Source organism: Urocitellus parryii, chromosome 2, assembly GCF_045843805.1.
Source record: "Urocitellus parryii isolate mUroPar1 chromosome 2, mUroPar1.hap1, whole genome shotgun sequence".
NCBI lineage: Eukaryota > Metazoa > Chordata > Mammalia > Rodentia > Sciuridae > Urocitellus > Urocitellus parryii.
In genome coordinates, this window is record NC_135532.1 from 128178641 (window position 1) to 128200201 (window position 21561).

Consider the following 21561-nt stretch of genomic DNA (forward strand, 5'->3'; position numbering starts at 1 on the left):
AAAAAATACAGATTAAGCTAAATATTAAAATTCACCATACTGTTAAGCCTTCCAGACAGTTTTTCTAGGAAGAAATAGAAATGACGGCTTTTACAGAATAATGCAATGATATATATGCTGTTTTTCTTCCATCATACCACAAAACTGTGCCTCTTGCAATATATATTGGTCTTTATCATCATGAGATCTATGGCAGGGACATTCAATTATTTATGGCCTCTATTATTAAACATTTCAACTATTCCTAATGTATTGCAATGTAAACAACACTGCAACAAATATCCCTGCACATATATCTTTACTCAGTTGTGCAATTAATTTCTGAGAAAAATTCCCTTGAAGCAGAAATGCTGAGACAAAACATTTGCACATTCTTAAAATTTTTGATGTCTTGCCAAGTCTTTCTCAAAATGCTTGAAAAAATTTACATTCCCATCAACAAAGTATAAGGTTGCTTATACCAAAGAGCCTCACCAAGCTTGGGTATTTGTAAGGCTTGTCAACTCTTTTTTTTTCTAATTTTTTTTTTGTAGTTGTAGATGGACAGAATACCTTTATTTTTTGTTTATTTTTATGTGGTGTTGAGGATTGAACCCAGTGCCTCACGTATGCTAGGAAAGCACTCTACCACTGAGCCCCAGCCCCAGCCCCAAGACTTGCCAACTATTGCTACAAAATAATTTTGCTAAGCCTAAACTTTTACACACTTTCTGGCACAAAAGAGCAATACGTTCCCAAAGCAGACACTTAACTCTGTCTTTCAAAATCTGCCAAGTCTTGAAAATGTCATTTATGTATTTTTTTCCTATTCCTTTCTTATAATGATATTTACTGATTAAATGAAGAAAGAAAAGATTCTTTATTTTCTCCTACTTTATAAGTAAGGACTTGCACAAGACAATAATACAAGTCCAAGATTACAACTATGGAAAGAGCATAATTCAACTCCATAAGAAATCTGAATATTCTCTCCTCTGTCACAGCCTGGCAGTGGGTTAGCATGTCACAGACCTAAGGACCACTGACCTCATTCATTGTATTTGCTTCCAGGTCATGGAAATTAAAGTGAAATGGTGAACTTCATTATTTTCATCCATGCATCTATCTATCCATCTACTGATCTATTCATTAGTAAATGCATGGTAAGTATGTATATAATAAAAGGCAGCATGAAGTAGGTTTACCTTTGTACTTATTCATGCAATGATTAGTTATTGAGTGCCTGACCCATGTCAAATGCTATTCTAAACACTGAGCATTAACTCTGTACAAGACAGACAAGGTCAACGCTTCAAATACTTGAACTTCAGTGGAGATACTAGGTGTGTCAGTACCACTGACTGGCACGTGGTTCTAGGTTATCAAAAAGAATAAGGTCACAAGCATTACCATAACTATTATTTCTCCTAATTTTAAACTGAATGCCTCTCCTAAACATGATGAAACATTCTATAAACAGAAATCTTATAGGGATTAGAAACTTTTCCTTAGTTGGTAAGTTTTTTGCTTTTATTTCAGAACACTGGAATTCATCAATGCTTCTTTTTCCTCTACATGAAAAATAGCTTAGAATATGATCTCAGAATCTTGTTTTCTCCAGTACCTGCTAGTTTTAGCAACCACTTTACCCAAATTAATATTTCTTTTGTCATTCAGCATGATTTTTGGGTAATGTTCCATGACAGCTGAACGAGTATACACTATCAAAATACATTCTTTTCTCCTCTCTTTGTAATTAAATTTAAAATTAACATGCTGCTTTCTCATGCTTCATTCTGTTGCACTTGCCTCAATTTCCCTTGGTTACAAAGCATATTGGTTATGAATATGTATTAGGATTCGCTGTCAAACCCCGTGAACATCTTCTGGAGCCGAAGATTAGATGTTATTTCAAACCAGATGCAGCAGTTTAAATCATCCCCTGCAATTTTCACCTACAATGAACATTCGTGAGAGACTGAGCAAAAGAACAGGAGAGGCTATCTGCTAGCTAAGGTTCATAGCACTGTTTCTTCCTGCTTCCATGAACTTAGTAGGTTTTAATTATCATTTATGCTGTGATATTAATGACTCAAGAGCTCACCAATTCGAATGAAATTAGAGTACTCTGAGTAACAAAGACACAGGCTTTGAAATCCAGGTATTGAATTTAAGGTTTACAATCAAACTCTCCCAAACCAAAAATCTAACAATTAGGTTTCTTACCCAGCTGGCGAATTAGAAGTGATTTGGAGCTATAGGGGAAAGCAAAATCAATAAATCCATCTTCCTCTTTTAAATAAAGATGATCATGATCCCTGAGAAATCTAATTGTTTTATTTTTCTCTAAGTCTATGGAAGTTTTCAATTCTCTGTTCTATGTATAAGTTGGTGCTCATCATTAACATCTGGGTTTTTTTTGCCTAAACTAGAAACTTAGGTGGGGGTAGAAATCTGACCAATGGACTGGCATAACCAACAGATAATTCACCTCCATGGATATTCACTTGGAAATCTAATAATCTCAGCCTAAATATAAATTTTTAAAACGATTTTTCTTTATTGTCAAAAAATGTGGCAAAGAATTTCACACATCCATAAGATTATGAATTGATAGCATATTGCAGCTGAAGGAAGTTTAGAGAATCTATACCAAACCCTTCATTTAAAAAGAAGAAACTGAGGCCCAGGAAACTAAAAAGACCAACATAGATGAGATCACATAGTTCACTAGTGACAGAAACAGGCCTAAAACTAAGGATTTCCAATTTCTTACCACTTTAACCACACTGTAAATACACTGATTTCAATAAAACCTGATTCTCTCCAGAATAACACAGAAAAATATGAAGTTAGAATGTATATACCACAATTAACTCATACATTTTGTTAAGTTATATATTAGAAGTCTAAAGTTTTATATAGTGATACACTTAAATTTTACTTACAAAGTTTCAAATCAGTTAAGAGTGAAATGATGGGCTGGGGATTTGGGTCAGTGGTATAGCACTTACTTAGCAGGTGCAAGGCCCTAGGTCAATCCCCAGCACTGCAAAAAAAATTATATATATATATATATATATATATATATATATATATATATATATATAGAGAGAGAGAGAGAGAGAGAGAGAGAGAGAGAGAGAGAATGAAATGATGAAAAGTCTGAACTAGGGTCTAAGACTCTAAGAGAAACTTTTCTATGAAATTTTAACTCTTTCCTTTTATTGCAACCTTCTTAAACCAAAGATTCAACATTTCCACCATTCTCTAGTCATTATTCCCATTCTTTTGATCTGCTATCTGTCAATTATTAAGCAACATATCAGTCCTAGAAAAGCATCTTCTCCAGGCCTATACCCAGGATACTGAAAAACTGATGGATAAAGATCACACAAATGGTCGACCAATGGTACAAAATAGAGGACACATAGACTAACCCACAAAATTACAATTATCTTATATTAGACAAAGGTGCCAAAAACATGCATCTTTAACAAATGGTACTGGGAAAGCTGGAAATCCATATGCAACCAAATGAAATTAAACCCCTATCTCTCACCATGCACAAAACTTAACTCAAAATGGATAAAGGACTTAGGAATTAAACCAGAGACTCTGTGTCTAATAGAAGAAAAAGTAGGCCCTAATATTCATCATGTGGGATTAGGCCCCAACTTCCTTAATAAGACTCCTATAGCACAAGAATTAAAATCAAGAATCAATAAATGGGATGGAATCAAACTCAAAAGTTTCTTCTCAGCAAAAGAAACAATCTGTGAGGTGAACAGGAAGTTTACATCCTGAGAGCAAATTTTTACCCCTCACACATCAGACAGAGCACTAATCTCTAAGGTATACAAAGAACTCAAAGAGCTAAACATCCAAAAAAAAAAAAAAAACCCAAATAACCCAATCAACGAATGGGCCAAGGACCTGAATAGATACTGCTCAGATGAGGATATACAATCAATCAACAAATATATGAAAAAATACTCATCATCTCTAGCAATCAGAGAAATGCAAATCAAAACTACTTTAAGATATCATCTCGCTCCAGTCAGAATGGCAGCTATTATGAAGACAAACAACTATGAGTATTGGGGAGGATGTGGGGAAAAAGGTACACCCATACATTGCGGGTGGGACAGCAAATTGGTGCAGCCAATATGGAAAGCAATATGGAGATTCCTTGGAAATCTGGGAATGGAACCACCATTTGACCCAGCTATTCCTCTTCTCCAGACTATACCCAAAAGACTTAAAAACAGCATACTACAGGGACACAGCCACATCAATGTTTATAGCAGCACAATTCACAATAGCTAAACTGTGGAGCCAACCTAGATGTCCTTCAGTGGATGAATGGATTAAAAAATTTTGCATATATACACATTGGAATTTTACTCAGCATTAAAAAAGAACAAAATTATGGCATTTGCAGTTAATCTAATAATCATGAACAACTTGGTGGTGTTTAATTGGAATTCACCAGCTATATTAAATATCCATGCTGATAAATTGTGACACAATAAAACACAATTACTTTAAATATATATATATATAAAAGATCACACAAATGGGCAAAAGTTGTCACTAAACAAAACATATGATCTCCAACTAAAATGGTCTCTCTGTATTATTAGGGTTCTTTCCAAGTTTCTTTGTTGAACTTTTAGATTCATTCCACACTTTCTTCAAATTCCTAGTTTATATCACTTCCTTGTTCATTCTTAATAGAGAAATTTGATTCCTAATTCTTACAGGAATAAAGGAGCAGGATAAAGAGAATGAAAAGAAGCAGGAATCAGGGGCTGGGGTTGTGGCTCAACAGTAGAACTTTCACCTAGCACATGTGAAGCCCTGGGTTCAATCCTCAGCACTACATATAAATAAATAAAACAAAGGTATTGTGTCCAACTACAACTAAAAATAAATATTTAAAAAAAAGAAGCAGCAGGAATCATCAATCAGATGGAAACTTCTGTTTTTAAACCCTGAATACAGATTTTCCTGTGTATGCAGCCCTCTTCTTCCTGTGACGACAGAACCTCTCCTATGTTCTGGACGTGTACTTCTCCCCCACCTCAGAGAATCCCTTCTTCCATCATCCTTATGTTCCCTATTGACTCCTTTTCACCAGCACTTTAACATGGTCAAGTTACTGAGTCACTGAACAGTGAACATATTCTCGTGACACCACCATCTGTTTTTAACTAGTTTCACACCCTTCATCTCCTTTCCTACTCTGTACTTGAAGGAATGATGCTCACCTCCAACTTACTAAACCTATTACAATCCAGTTTCTTTTCCTTGCCCCTTTGAAGCTGCTTTTACTAAGAAGACTAAAAATCTTGTGACAAAATCTTTCAATGGGCTTTTTTCAGTTCTTATATAATAAAAGGAAATTGTACCAAGGTGATGTTAAGTGCCAGAATATCTTTGTTTGAGAAAAAAACCTTGAGATTCCCACTTAATGGGAAAATGAAAGCTGCAAGACACCAATCAATAAAAAAGGGTCAAGCTACTCTAAAACAGAAAGAACTTGGTACTTTTATTTTATTGATAATTTTATTATTTGATCAGACAGGGATAGAAGAAAACAGTGACATAAAGAAGAAGCAGAGAGAATGGGAGACAATAAGATGACAGAGGTGGCCTGTCAATCAGCAACCATCAAGAAAGCCCCATAGCCAACACGTTTAAGATGACCCTTAATAATGGAAGTGCCTGTGTTCTGTGACACTGTGAATCTTTCTCAATTTTAGTATCAGAAAGAATAATGATGGTAATAGCTAATAACACATTGAATAGAATAAATGAATCCATGAATCTGTAGCAACACTCAAAACAGAGAGAAAGGGAAAGTGAGAGGGACAAAGAAAAGAAGATAAGAAAGAAGTCTTTCATACAAAAAAAGCCACATTGACAATAAATAAGGATCAATAAAATATAAAAATCACCATTTTCTATTAACCTAAACACACTCTTTTCAACAAAGAATATCAGTTGATGCTCAAGTCAATGGATAAAAATATGCTGAAGACTATTCATAATATCTAAGTATGACTCCACAGGTACTTTTATAGTGGATAACTGTAGGGGACCCATTTCAATAAAAGGATCAAACTACAGAATCACCAATACTTGGACAAGTTACCATGATGTAATTTCTGATACCATGCAAGAGGTAGACATAACATCTTCTATGCTATTCCCTTGCCAAAATGTAGTGAGCCTGAATCTGACAGTGAAGAAGCAATAAGAAAATCCAGATTGTAGGATATTCTAAACAAATGGCAGGAATTCCTCAAAATGTCCACATCAGGAAATAAGAGAAAAAGTGGCCAAAATTGAAGACAATTAAAGAAAAACATCACCGAAAGTAAAGGTATAATCCCGATTAGGCCTGTGATTTTTTAATGCCGAATATTTTCTCTGATATAAGTATGCTTATTCATAATAGAGTTGGGGTGGGGAGCTTGGGAGGATTAGATGAACTCTAGAAAGGGCAAAGGGGAAAGGATGGTAAATGGGGGTAGGAAAGACGATGGAATGAGATGGACATCATTACCCTAAGTATATGCATGAAGATATAAATGGTGTGACTCTACTTTGTGTACAACCAGAGACATAACAAAATGTTCTCTATATGTATAATATATATGTAACAAAATTAGAATACATAAATTAAAAATTAGAATAAAAATGAGAATAAATAAATTTTTAAAAAATTTTTTAAAGCAGAGCATAAGACATGTGTAATAAGTATGACAATAATGTGCATATGTATTGTCTCTTCCCATAATTCTGAAGGTCATAAGTGAATTTTTGAAGGTTATATGTGAATTCACAGAACTTAGACAACAATTCTCATTAGATGTAACTTCTTAAAAATAATTCAGTTTCCATTTATGTAAGAAATACCTACATGCCTCCAGCATACACAAACACTTTCTTGTTTTAGCCAGATTACCAAAATGACTTTAAATAAGTCTCCATGGATTACAATTCAATTGTGTTTTACAAAGTGAATGAATAAAGGTAAACAGAAATTGGAAAAAACAGAAAGCCTATAAAAAACATTGTTGAAGGGCTGGGGTTGTGGTTCAGCGGTAGAGCGCTTGCCTCACACGTGCGAGACCCTGGGTTCGATCTTTGGCACCACATACAAAAATAAACAAGTGAAGGCTGGGGATGTGGCTCAAGTAGTGCGCTCGCCTGGCATGTGTGCGGCCCGGGTTGGATCCTCATCACCACATACAAACAAAGATGCTGTGTCCACTGAAAACTAAAAAATAAACAAATAAATATTAAAAATTCTCTCTCTCTCTCTTTAAAAAAAATTAATTTATTAAAAAAATAAATAAATAAACAAGTGAAATAAAGGTGTTGTGTTCAACTACAACTAAAAAATAAATAATAATAAAAAAAATTTACTGGGACAACTGAAGATGTTTTGATATGAAATTTTTTCGTAAGTAATGTATGAAGTTAAACTTTTTGAATGTAATAGTGACATTATAGTTGGTTATCAAGGAGAATGTGCTTCTTCCTGGTGAGGATGCCTGAAACTCACTTTTAAATAAATAATAGATATAAAATTTTGTATTTCTGTAGCCATCTATACATCTATCTATCTATCTGGATGTAGAAATATAAATATAGCAAAATTTGACAACTGCTGAATCCAGATGAAAGATGAGTCATTGTACTCGTATTTCCCCTTTTCTGTAGGTTTGAGATTTACAAAAACAATTTGGGGGCAGTAAACAAATTCCTCTTTCTGTGTTTTCAACTTTATATATGTTGGTACCTTACTCAACATACCCCATCAATCAACAAGTTCTGCTCTTTATAGCTCCTGAATAGCATTTGACTTTCACATCAGACTCTTCTGCACTGGCAGATCATTGCACCAGCCTTCCAATTGTATTCTATTCCTGTTTCCAACCTCACCCACCTCTACTTCCAAACCATCCTCAAAAAGTACAAACATAGGGGCTGGGATTGTGGCTCAGCGGTAGAGCACTCACCTAACTAGTGTGAGGCGCTGGGTTCTGTCCTTAGCACTACATAAAAATAAATAAAATAAAGGTATTGTGCCCCACTACAACTAAATAAATAAGTAAATAAAAAGTACAAACATAAAGGTCATTTTCAAAATACCAATCGTATCATGTCATGTCTGTGATTGAAACATGCAATGACTCTCTCCAGCCCTCAAAACAAATGTCAAGACTATAACCTGACTTCCTAATCCCCTCCTGATATGGTTCAGGCTTTAGTGATCCAGAGTCACCTTTTATTATTCCTTTTCCCCTTTGCAGAAGAAGTCTCTGTCTTACTATAAATTAATATCTTAGTGCACCATACATACTATTTTTGTACAAACTTTGCATTTTGTATTCTCTTTCAAGAAATTTACTTTCCTAGCCCCCATTCCACCTACCAGAGTGATGCCCTTCCCTCAGATAGTAACCTAGATGTTATTTCCTACAAAAAACCCTCCAGGAGACCAGTCCCAAGCATGAGATATGTGCTCCCTCCACACTCTTCTCTTCCTCTCAAAGCACTGAGCAATTACAAAGTAATGAAGTTTACTTTGAGTATGCACCTCTGGTAGGGAAAGCCTGAATATAAGTGGTTTTCAATTTCCACAGGATGGACATCCGATAAATTTTTGTTGTAAGAAAGAGCAAATTAATAAATGTATTGAAAGTATTATTTTCAATATAAATGCAAATTTTCTTTTAACTATTTATTTTTTAGTTGTAGTTGGACACAATACCTTTATTTTATTTATTTTTATGTGGTGCTGAAGATCGAACCCAGGGCCTCGCACATGCTAGACAAGTGTTCCACTTCTGAGCCACAACCCCAGCCCCATGAGTGTAAATTTTCTACATTGCAGAAGAGATGTTTATCGATTTTTCTGATAATAGCAAGTTTGTGAGGATCTGAGTACAGAATGATGACCAAGGGCATAAAATAATAGTGTGTAAAATAACTTCGGAAAATTAGAGAGAAAAGTTTGAATAGAGATTGGCTTAGAGTTGTTTACTAAGAGAAAAGAGAGAAAAACTGGCTATCATACTATGTTGGGCAATGTTCCAGCTCTGCCAATAGTTCAAAGGGAGAATGACAAATCCTTTATTCTGGATGTTTGTTTCATCATATGTAAAATGAAGACACTGCAATAGTCCACTGCAGTCTCTCTCTTAATGTGAAAACTCCAAGGACTCCAATGAAGAAACACTACTTAGTAGAAGGACAAAGTATCTACAACCCAGTACTATTTGAATTCAGCATTGTGAGGCATACATTTAGAAGTAGTACCACAGATGCTTTGTTATTATGGTACATTGACATTTTAGTAACATTTATCTTTGCATTGAATTATGGCATAAAGTGTCCACAAAGCCATTTGCTGTGACTTCCCCCGCTACAAACACAGTTCAATTTTTCCATTCTTGAGACCTATACACACACCCACACAAATATACACATTTTTTATTTCAGCATGTATTATGCAATATTCTATAATTTTCTTATTTTTGCTGAGCAGTAAATCTTGGCAATCTTGTAAAAGTCTTCCTTTTTCTTTTTAACAGATGAGTTGTACAAGTACACCATAATTTATTTATCCATTTACTGCTCATGAATATTTTTTTTTAATTTTTAATATTTATTTTTTAGTTCTCAGCAGACACAACATCTTTGTTGGTATGTGGTGCTGAGGATCAAACCTGGGCCGCACGCATGCCAGGCGAGCGCGCTACTGCTTGAGCCACATCCCCAGCCCTCATGAATATTTTTTTAATATTCCAGTTTATAGACAAAGGTATAATAATATCCTTGTGCGTGGATCTTTCTCTGAACACATCAGAATTTATTCAGTGTAATTTGTAGAAATCGAATTGCTAGCTCAAAAAACAAACTTGATATTTATGTTTGAAATATAATAGCTAATTGCCTTCCCCAATAAGTTTTGCCAACTGACAGTCTTAGCAGTTGTGCCTATTTTCCTGATTACTTGCCAACAGTGAATATTATTGATCTTTTTAATCTTTGACATTTTGACAATTGAAATAAGGAAGTTTTGTTTTTTAATTAGAGTTTTAAATCAAATTCCTAAGGAAGTTAAGTAACTTTTCACATGATTCAAAGCTATTTGTTTGGCACTTTCCCTAGAAGGCATAGACTATAGTGTAGTTAAGTAGATTCTATGCAAAATAAAGCTACATATGATACATATAGGTATGTACATATATATATAAGTGCATAAAATGCACTGAAAAGATACAGCATTAAAAATAATTATTGGGAAGAATGTCATGGATATAGGTAAGCCATGGCAAGAGGGGAATTTCAGGCTTAATTTGGACTTCTTACATTGGGAATAAAATATTCTAATTTTTCAATGATGAAGGTATTATTAAATAGGAATCATAAAAATAAATGTAATTATATATGACCTACTCCTTTTTTATTTGTTTGTTGGCTCTCCTTTTACTTCCAGGAAATAATCCTATTTGGTATTTTTTTCTTGTACCAATTAGAGTTGTTTCTCACTGCCTTGAAGGATTTCCCTGGGGTCCAGTGTTAGACACCCTGCTCTCTCCTCCAGAAAGCTCATCTCACTTGCACCTGTGTTCTTCCCTTCAGTATCTAAGTTGAGATCCTCTCACACTGACTTCTGTCTCATAGCTTCTCTGGCTCTTCTAATCATTTTTAAACAATGCCATTGTACTTAACAGATCCTTTGTGATAAGAATAAAAAAAAGGAATGTATAGGAAACTATGCTAAAAGAGGATCTTATTAAAGTGCTGAACCAGCAGACTGAGGCAGTGATATTTAATCACGGATATGAGTGAAGTTAGCTGGGAAGTTGTTGGAGAATGGGAGAGAAATACTCCAATGAGAATATGTTCAAGTAAATAGAATACTGTTGGTATGACAGTAATGCTCCAGTGTCAGATGATTTTTGTGACTGACTTGCCATAAATCCAAACCAAACACCTGTGTGTGTTGGGAGTTGGGGAGCAGGGGTGTAGATTGGAAGAAGGAGTCCCCAAAAAGAGAATTTCCATTTTTCGCAGTCTTAGAAAAGAAACACAGAAAATCAGTTCTTAGTCTAGAGTAAAGGAAAATATTTTAGCTATCTCTGGGGCCAAAAATCAATTTGACCTATAGACTCTAAGGAATGGGTAATCTGATGCATTTCCAGGATATTGAAGAGCTAAGAGCTGCTCCATGGCCACATAAATGTGGCCCAAAGTGAGGAAATAGAACAAGTTAGCAGAAAATTTGAAGAAGGGTCTGAAGTAGCACTGTCTAATAGAACTTTCTATAATATTCTGTCATCTCTGCAGTCTAGTGTCAGAGTGACCAGCCTAATGTGGACATAGAGTACTTGAAATACAGCTCGTACTTATGAGGAACTGATTTTTTAAATTATTTTATTAAGTTCCCATTTTATTTAATTTTTAAAACCACATGTAGCTTGGGGCCAGTGGGCAATACAGTTCTGCAGCAAAACTAGTATGACAACCAGCCTCAGGTGGATTTAGAGAAGTAGAGAAAGATACAAACACACACGAGAGGTAGAGAAGTAGGGAAAACCAGCAGCCCCTGTCGTCCTCAGCAAAGAATGTCAGCACCCAGAAAATTCAGATTCCATCCAAGTATATCCAAAAATGGTGGTGAGATGTGATGGGGGGAGAAGAGACTCTAGGATCTAATCCTAAACACATATGAGCTACAGCCTTGGGAAAAGGTCAGAAATCATCATCGAAGTTGGTGGTGACTTGATTGGATATTGGTACAATATGACAAATGTGAGATCCAAATGGCTCAAATCACAGTTCTTACATTGTCCATTTTCTTGTCTAATCTTCAAGAAATTTGAAAAAGCAGCTGTACCATGGTCCACAGGTCCGGCTAAATTGCACTACTGGTGATTAGCAATGGACATCTCTGCCTTCCTTTCTCCTTCCTTTATAGCAAGCTTCTTAGTTGCCTTTTCTGTTCTAGTCCTGGCCAAAGCTCAAAGTTAAAACATTTGCTCCCCCAAATCTCTCTTTATCACCTCCTCTGATCCAGATTCATTTTTATTTATAAGCATCCATTACAAAAGTACACAGAGAAATTGGAAAAGGCGTGAAGCTATTAGAACTTGCCACAAAGTTCAGCATAAAGGCTGCAGCATTTGGGAAGACACGTTTTTTTATCTGTACTGACACGGTTTCACTTCCTTGATTTTTGGTTATGATGCCGTTTGCAGTCCATCACCCATGAATTTTAACAAGAGAAGCAAAATCACCAAAGAATTCCTCTGCCATCTTCTATTGTGCCAGCTTTAGTGAAATTGGATTTGTCCTCATGCTATCACCTTAATGCTAAGGAAGGAGACCTGCAGAGCTTCACTGATTTTCTGCTGCCACCAAAAATAGGTGTTTTGATTCCACTAAGGGAGCTGGGTGAGGAGCACTCTGACCTGCTGCCTTTGTTCAGCAGGTGATGAATTGACTGAGGCTACTGAATGCACTCTTCACTGTATAATAGAGTTATTGATTAAGCTTTACCTGTTTACTTTCTCACAAGTCTCCATCGAGATGCCTTTAGAAAGAAACCAGAATTAAAAAAGCAATGGGATATTCTTATTTTTGCCTTTCATTCTTCAACCCTTCTTTGCATTGATTTTTCTGTAGGCATTGTTGATTATCTGCTGATTATGCATCAACTCCAAGTTAGCAGAGCCTCGACCTGTACACTATTGACTTAACATGCTTGTTTTGTTAATGAAGTCTTTATCCTATTTGATTCTTGTTCCTTAAAGGAGTATCATCCCAAAGGAAGTCTGCGGTCAGTAGAAGTCACACAAGAGCATGCACTGAAAATGGACAATCTGCCTCTGAGTCCTGGCTCTGACCCATGGGGGAATTCAATTAAATATTTTTGAGTCTCTATTTCCTTATGTACAACCGGGAAATAAAAATGTCTGCCTTGATTAGGTTTCAGACTGGTGAGAGGATCAAATAACATCATGCTCACAGAAGTGCTTTATAATAATCTTTCCCCAGATGAAAGGTAATACGTTTTTATTCATCACTTTCACCTTCACTGATTTCCAGAATTTTAGTTCAGTTACAACAAAAGTTACAGGTGATAAAAAAAAACATTATGGCAAAGATAAAAGAACAAGAGTCATATAATAGAAATAATGAATAATTGTTTCAGAAGATCTAAGACTAGTTGTATGGATTGAACAATAAGCTTAGTTTTAAACTAAGTCAAAACACAGAATATAATCAGGCACACGGCTCTCCTAACATTACAAATGAAGTATGCTGATTTGTTAGGAGAGATGGGAGGTATTACCCCTAAACTCTAAGAGGATCATTGGTGAGATTTTTTTTCTGAGAATACACCTTTCTATACTTCCCTTGCAATTAGGTGTGGCATCTGACTGAGCTCTAGCCAATGAGATGATCTCTACAAGCTCCCCTTTGCTTTCCCATATTTTCTAGCTTGGAGCATGACAATCTGGGAAAGCAGAAGAGGGAAGAAGCTTAGGTAGGACCTGAATCCCTAGTTAGAGCTGTTTACAAATTAGAAATATCTGCTTTCTACTTTACATGAGAAAGAAAGAAATCTCTATCATGTTAGACTGTTATTTATAGCATTGGTTTATTGTGACAAAATACCTGAGGCATCTTATTTAAGAAGTATATAGAGTTTTATTTTTTATTCTCAGGTCTGAAGGTTCTAGTCCATGATTGGATGGCCCCATTGGTTTGGGCCTCTGGTGATGGTAGCATATTATGATGAAAGTGTGCAGCCAAGCAAACTACTCAGGCACAGAGACAGGAAAAAGTGAGACTGAAAGATGGGGGTCCCACAGTCCCCTTTGAATGCACCCTCAATGACCTAAGGACCTCCTACCAGGCACTACTTCTTAAAGGTTAATAGTATCTCCTCTTATCACCCGTCTGGGTTCCAAGTCTTTAACACACAGACATTTGGGAGAACATATCCATATTGAAACTATGGTGACATCTGTGTACAACATAATGACATTTTGGTCAAGAATGGACCACATATATGAAGGTGGTCTCATGAACTTCTACCGCTCAATGATGTTGTCGCCATCTTGGTCTGTGTAAGTATACACCAGGATGTTCACACAATAATTAATTGCCTAACAGCGCATTTCTCAGAATAAGTGCTGGAACTAGGTGATGCATGATAGTATTTAGTACAATTTGCAAACCCAAAAAGACCAAAGATTTTCTAATTTGAAACCTTATTGAATAATACTGTCTTAATTTTATATTTTAACTATCCGTCTTATCTAAGAAAAATTTTTAAATGGTCTTCATGGACTATCCCACTTTTTATCAGAGACAACAAAAGCTAAATGTTTTGAGAGAAGGGACTAAAACCAATTGAGTAATTTTATTTACATGTTTGAGATTGTGGTGTCTGGGGTGGCAAGAAAAGAAGCAAATGATGAGAATAGTCCACAACATGAGGCACACCCCATAGGTCCTGTTCTTTTGGATACCTTACTAGTGAACATACAGAAACATACAAAGAGAAGCCCTAGAGATTTCTGGGCCCTTTATAAATTGAAAGGAAGCTTGACAGTTTAGAAAGAAGGACAAATCGTGGGAAGGTAAAAAAAGAGGCAAATCTGACTTTCCATATTCCCTTCAAACTTAGCTTGCCTGGCAGGGTACCAGAATCCTCATCTTTTCTTGTTAAAGCAAAGAATACAGTTCACAGGCCCTGCTATAGGATCTGTCTACAGGAATGGTGGGAATTTTATAAAGATAATCAAGAATGAAGGTACCATAAAATCTATAAATGTAATTATTTTATTACTTTTCAAACACTTGCCAATTTTGTCTCCTGAACTTTTCTGGTCTTTAGAGATTAAAGTATCACCAGAACATTATGTTTAGATTCCATCTACTCCAAAGACATGTTTGTTCCAAGAATTCTCACTGGATGGTCTCTAGGGACTTCCTGCTAGGATTGTAGCCATGTTGTTCTCACACTGAACTATTCTGAGCCTTTCTACTTTGAGCATGAATACCTCCTGTGTTCCATGAGGCTTAGGAGTTTTTGTTTCTACAGAAAGTGGGCTTGGGGAAGTGGTAGCATACAGTAGATAATGCGGGGCCAGTCCCTGCCTCTGTACCTATAGCCTGGCCAGAACAGATATGCCAAGAAGAACCCAGTAGTGAAAAGCAAACTATGCTCCCAGATCAAACAGGCAACAGAGAATCCAGGATCACAGACAGAACATCCTGGCACTGAAGTCAACAACAGAAAATAAAAGTAAGGAAACTTTGGATGACTACATAACCAAATGCCCAGAAGAAACTTAATACATATATACATATATATACATAGCCCCAGTGCGGCCTTCCAAAAATCTCATTTCCCTTACGCCATAATTTTTACTTCTCACCATTCCTATAAAATCATCAACCACACTCAGTCTGTCTCATACAATAGCTGGCGTTTGAAGTTTCTAAGAAAATGTGAAATACGGTTGACATCAAAAATAATATGAACATCCAGAGACCATGTCATTTCTCTAAGCCTTGCAAGTTCTACAAGAAAGTTTGGGTAACAACCATTTTATAATTCTATGAATAATACAAGTTTCACTCCCTTCAGGATGATATATGGCCTTTTGACACCACCACTTGAAAGAAAATTAAGTTCACAAGCTACTGTTCTCATCCTTCTCTCCATGTAACTTCTTTTTTCCAAAGAACAGAACCAAGACATTAATTAGAATCTTTTGCCCACTAATAAAATATGAAATGGGAAATGGAAAATTATGTGGGGTTTTTTTTCCATGTCTATGTAACTATTTGCCTTTTCAACACTTATTGCTAACCATTTCCTACCACACACACACACACAAAAAAAAAATAACAACAACAACAAAAAAAAAAAAAACAGTAGCAAGTATCATTGGAAGCTTAATTTTCTTTAGGAAATAAATAAATTTGAATCAAGATAATGTTAGTGGGCTGGGATTGTAGCTCAGTGGCAGAGCACTTGCCTCCCAAGTATGAGACACTGGGTTCAATCCTCAGCACCACATGAAAATAAATAAAATAAAGATATTGTGTCCATCTATAACTAAAAATTATATATTTTTTAAAAAAGATAATGTTAGAGGTCACGGAGTTCAACTTCTACTGGCTGAATATACAACATCTAATGTTAATTGAGAACTTACCCTGTGTGGCAAGCACTCTTTCAAGAGCTTTCCAAATATTACCTCACTTAATCCTCACACACACACACACACACACAAAAAAAAAAAAAAAAAAAAAAAAAACCTGTTATTCCCAGTTAGAAATAAAGGAAACAGATCCAGAGATGTTGATGTGCACAAGGTCACATTGTAAGTGGCAAAGCTGTGATTCTGACTCATTTGTACCATTATACAGTGAACATAATAATTTGTTTTATTCCTAAATGTTAATACTAGGATTAATTTGGTTTGGGACATTTTATTTAGAGATATATGGAAAACATTCACTGTACAATTCAAAGACCAAACTTCCTGTCTTTCATTAAGCCTTGCCCCTGCTATTTAAGGAGATGGACTTCAGCTAACATCTGACAACACTTCAGTCCCAAATAAGCAAGTTGTGTAAAAGCAAAACAAACAAAACAAAATAAGAGATAAAGGAATCTGGTGCCAGAATCATGGGATTTCTAAGAGTGTGTCTTTAACTCTTGGAGCACAAACCAGTGTCTCTGGAGCTTCAGCTGCTGAGGACATGCTTTCCTTCGGCCGCAGTTTTCCCCTGTGGCCTGTGGACCTCACACTTGTGACAGATGGCTGCATTTCACAGGAATCATCCAGCATATCATCTTCCCGAGGTGTCCATGCTGTGTTTGGAATTCACATTTACTCAAGGGTCTCACTCTTAGTATTGGCTATACACTTGTCACTAGATTGTTCCTGTCTATCTCTGTTGAATGGTTTAAAAATGGATGAGCTTCATCGTTTTTTGAAAGTGCACCTGCAAAGCTCGGTTGGGAAAAAAAAAAAATTGTCATAGACTCTTTGTTCACAGAAGCTCTGAATTGCAGTTTTTTCTTCCTTTGTGTCCATCAGCATCTGCTTTTCCAACTGGTAATTTCAAAATTAGTGGTCCAACTTTGATAGGTTGAATCTGTAGCTTGAAAAGACACCCACTCCCAACCCTCTGCTGTAGTTCCAATAACACATCAATGTTATGATGTTAACTCTCCTAAAAGATTCTAACATTCAAATTCTTTGTGTTCTTAACAGAAGAACAAAACTGCCATATATCTTTCTGAAGTTAAAGTCATCCTAATCCATTGTTACATTTTTCTGATTGTTTTCAAGCTGTCAAAATGCTGGCTATGTCTATCAAAACATGCCAAATTCATTTGAGGGCATTGGGTATGGAGCAGCACTGAAATCTTTCAGACAAAATGCAGTTAGAAAAATAGCAAATACATAAAGGTTAAAATGAGAAAAAGTATAAGACGGAGGATATCTTTGCTCCTAAATATGATAGATTCTATTATAAAGAAGTGATCTATATTATTGGGACATCAATTTATTAATGAAGAATCTAAGTTGTTATATACAAAAATGGGGTATAGCAGAATTTTAATGGTTAGCAACTCTTTTTGGTTTTTGTTATTTCTTCTTTCTTTCTTTCTTTTTCTTTTTTTTTTTTTTTGATAGCTTAAAGACTAAACTGCCAGTTACAGGTTAATATAATTATTAACATTTCATGTTTTATAAATTTCAAGGTTGTATCGCAAAATATTATATGTCTATTTCAAACTAATATGGATATTCCAAGCACCCCTTTGGGGACTTTATGAAGCCCTGAGATCATATTTTAGTGAACATAATGAAACAGAAAGGATGGAGGCTCAGGTCTACCTAAATTGCACAGTACAGAGGGCATTTCTTCCTATCCACATTTGAAACTAAAACCACTTTGATACATGCTGTTCATTATGCATAGCTGCAGAATTTCAAATTAATTAACTAAGATAGGGAAAAGGAAATTATTCATTTGTAGTTAAGTTCCGATGGTTTATTTTCTATGTGGAATTAAAATGAAAACTTCTAATTTTATTTTATGGGCATTGCTCCAGGATTTACAAGAAGCATGAAAGGCAGGTCCCTCGTATGGGATCTTGGGGACAACAAAATGCCAAAATCAGCTTTGAAAAAGAGTTGTGCCACTCCAGGTGAGGCAGGAGAGAGTTTCTGTAAACCAGATGTTCAAATTTGTATTTATTTAGTTTTATGTACATACCAAATACAAGAATAGTTACTGGGGGTTACCTCAGTAATCTGGCTTTTCTCATTTATAACCAAAATTTTTGGTTTCCCCAAAATATGTTGATTTCAAAAACAAATGTTGCCCAAGAATAAATTGTCCTTCCTTGACAGTAATAAAATTCATGTGCAGCAATTTCAAACTAAGTATTATTATTCATCCCAGAGAACTGAGGGATAAAGTTAACAAGTACATGATGTTAAAGCTGGGTCTCATTATTTTCAATTCCCTGCTGTAATCATTAAATATATTAAAAATACTTTTTAAAAGAAGCCTCTTTCTGATTCATCCTAGTGTCCTTAGTGAACCACTCAAACTCTCTGGTCTACAAGCATGACGCTTACCTCGAAGGCCCTCTGTATCTTCACAAAGTCATCCACGCTGAGCTGGTTTTCAAGCAGGCCTGTGCCATAGTCTCTCTCTACAGTCACACTTTCTGTCCTCTCTGGGCTCTTTGGCTCAGGCTGGGAGCCAGTGCTTAAATCAAGTGCAGCATTTTGGTAACTCATCATAGCTTCATCTCTTTGGGGGCCTTCAATTCTTTCTGAGGCTTTTTTCTCCCCCATTTCAACAGGTGCCTTTGAAAAGAAACTCAATTTAGCAATAGCATCCCACAAAAAGGGCTGGGGATATAGCTCAGTTGGTAGAGTGCTTGTCCCCAGCACCAAAACAAACAAACAAACAAGCAAAAATTCCAAAAGAGCTGGGCATGGTGGCACACACCTGTGATCCCAGCGGTTTGGGAGGCTGAGGCAAAAGGATCGTGAGTTCAAAGCCAGCCTCAGCAAAAGTGAGGCACTAAGTGAGACCCTGTCTCTAAATAAAATATAAAATAGGGCTGGGGATGTGACTCAGTGGTCGAATGGCCCTGAGTTCAATCCCTGGTCACCACCACCACCCCATAAAAAAGCACCACCCTTTCAAGGCATATCATTAGAAGGCAAAATGTCTAAGCCAAGGTAGGAAATGAAAATCCTCGATCCCCTCCCACTTTGAGTTCCATAGTTTAAAACCCATAGTCCCCTTTTTTTACTGTTTGATTAAAAATGTGTAAAGCTTCCCATAATTACAGCCACTGACACTGAAACACCTTCAGATCCTCATTTAAATGCATTAGAAAAGTAACTACTCAAGATCTCTGTGGCTAACCTTGCTTACATTAATAAGTTGTGGTTTTCGACTCCATTTTCTTGTCTGGGGACATTAGAGGACGAAGCTGCAAAGTTCCCCCACTGGTGAAGTGCCTGCCCCCGAAGGCCACCTTCCCAGCAATGTGGAGTTGTTTTGTTTCATCTGTTTCTGAGGCCTTTGTATGTTTCCTGGCAACCAGCATCAAACCAGCCCCAACTTTTCCTCCCCAACTAATGAGTGAACTGAAGGTTTGAATGCACAATCTGCATGCTGAGTTATTTTTTTAAAGGAACAGGTCAGCAAACTCATATTTGTATAAAACTGCATCCTGTATGATTGGAAGACAATTTTTACAAACCTATTTTCTAGGAAGCATATCAGGAAACAATGTGATTAGCCCAGGAAGGAAGCATGGCATGAGATTCTGGAATTTTATGTTTTTTGCACAGAAAGTGTTTTCTTCTCATCTATTACAAATTTATTCCTTATATCCTCTTTGTCTTTTCGATTTATATATAACAAGGATGGCTCAAAAAAGCTTTCAACTCATTGAAAAATGAGTTGGAAAAAAATGAAGTATAATGTAACATGATAAACCTGACAATAAAACTACTTGTAATAAATCACTGGTTCAGCTAATACAAATAAAAAGGAACTGGGCACAGCGATGCACCCTGCAATCCCAGTTACTCGACTCAAAAGGCTGAGGCAGGAGGATTGTAAATTCAAGGTCAGCCTCAGCAACTTAGTGAGACCCTGTCTCAAAATAAAAAATGAAAAGGGCTGGGGATGTAACTCAGTGGCAGAGCACCACTAGATTCAATACCAAGAACTGCAGAAATAAAAAAGAAAGAAAAAAGGAGATGAAAAAAAGGAGAAAAACTAACTTTTTTTGAATACTTACCATGTTCCAGCCACTATACTATTCACTTTGTACCCCTTATCTCTTATCTCGTTTAAAATTTACAAAACTATACAAGGCAGATATAATCATTCTCCCCCATTTTATGGATGAAATTGCAAAGAAAATGACGGAGGCCACACAGGGACATTAGTCAGATGTGGAATGCAGCAGAATGCCTCCCACGCCTGAGAGCCTGCATTATAGCTGAATGTCCTTTTTGCACCCTCTTTTCATTTTTGTAAATTGAAAAGTTGGCCATGGATACTCTCTTGGGTTACTTCCAGCTAAAGGTCTATGAGCTGGTGTCCACTAGGTATGTGGACATACACAGTGCATTTCCTAGGAAGGAGATGGAGGAATCCTGCAAGCATTCCTGTAGAATGAAAAAAAAAAATAGAAAAAGTAAAATTCACTCTGCATCCATTAACACATTCATATATGTTCCCATTGTTTGTTCAATCATTCATTAAGAACTATCCAGTCAGGTGCTATGGCACATGCCTATAATCCCAGAGGATCAGGGGGAGGTTGAGACAGGAGGATTACAAATTCAAAGCCAGCTTCAGCAAAACTGAGGAACTAAGCAACTCAGTGAGACTCTGTCTCTAAATATAATACAAATTAGGGCTCAGGATGTGGTTTAGTGGTCGAGTGCCCCTGAGTTCAAATCCTGGTTCACTACCCCCAACCCTGAAAAAACAAACAAACAAACAAACAAAAAAACAAGCCATTGAGTTAGTTTCTTCTCTTAAAGAGATTATAGTCTGGTAGGAACAATTACCTGCTTAATTCATCCTCCAGGCCAGTTCCAACCTCTTACTGTTTATAATGCTGTGTTGAGAAGGATTGTGAAGTCATAGATAGTCTAAGAGCAAAGGACAGTATTACAGATTATAGACATGTATCATGGACAAAGAAAGATGGTGGGGGAGCATATTTACCCAAATTTGCCTTTCCTGGCTTAACATCCCATGTAAGTTAGGAAAACATTTTTAAGACCTAATAATATAAATTCCCCCTAAGTTATCTCATATGGTAACAAAATTTTTCTTTCTACCAACCTAATGAGTAAATGAATAAGAGTTTGATTCAGCTGGATCATCCTCATAAATGTTTATAATATATTTTTATAGTGAGATTGTGCAGAGTTGGGCTTAGTTCAGTAACAGACACTA

At 36.2% G+C, this 21561-nt stretch overlaps 1 protein-coding gene across 1 annotated transcript in view; it reads right to left on the bottom strand.

The window, feature by feature from the left end:
• Wdr49 (WD repeat domain 49) overlaps positions 1-18860 on the bottom strand; it is a 142019-nt gene extending 123159 nt beyond the window's left edge. Inside the window, exon 1 of the mRNA XM_026403648.2 lies at positions 18696-18860. Coding sequence (XP_026259433.2) covers positions 18696-18860 — 165 coding nt within the window. The remainder of the gene's footprint in view (positions 1-18695) is intronic.
• Positions 18861-21561: the final 2701 nt, after the last annotated feature.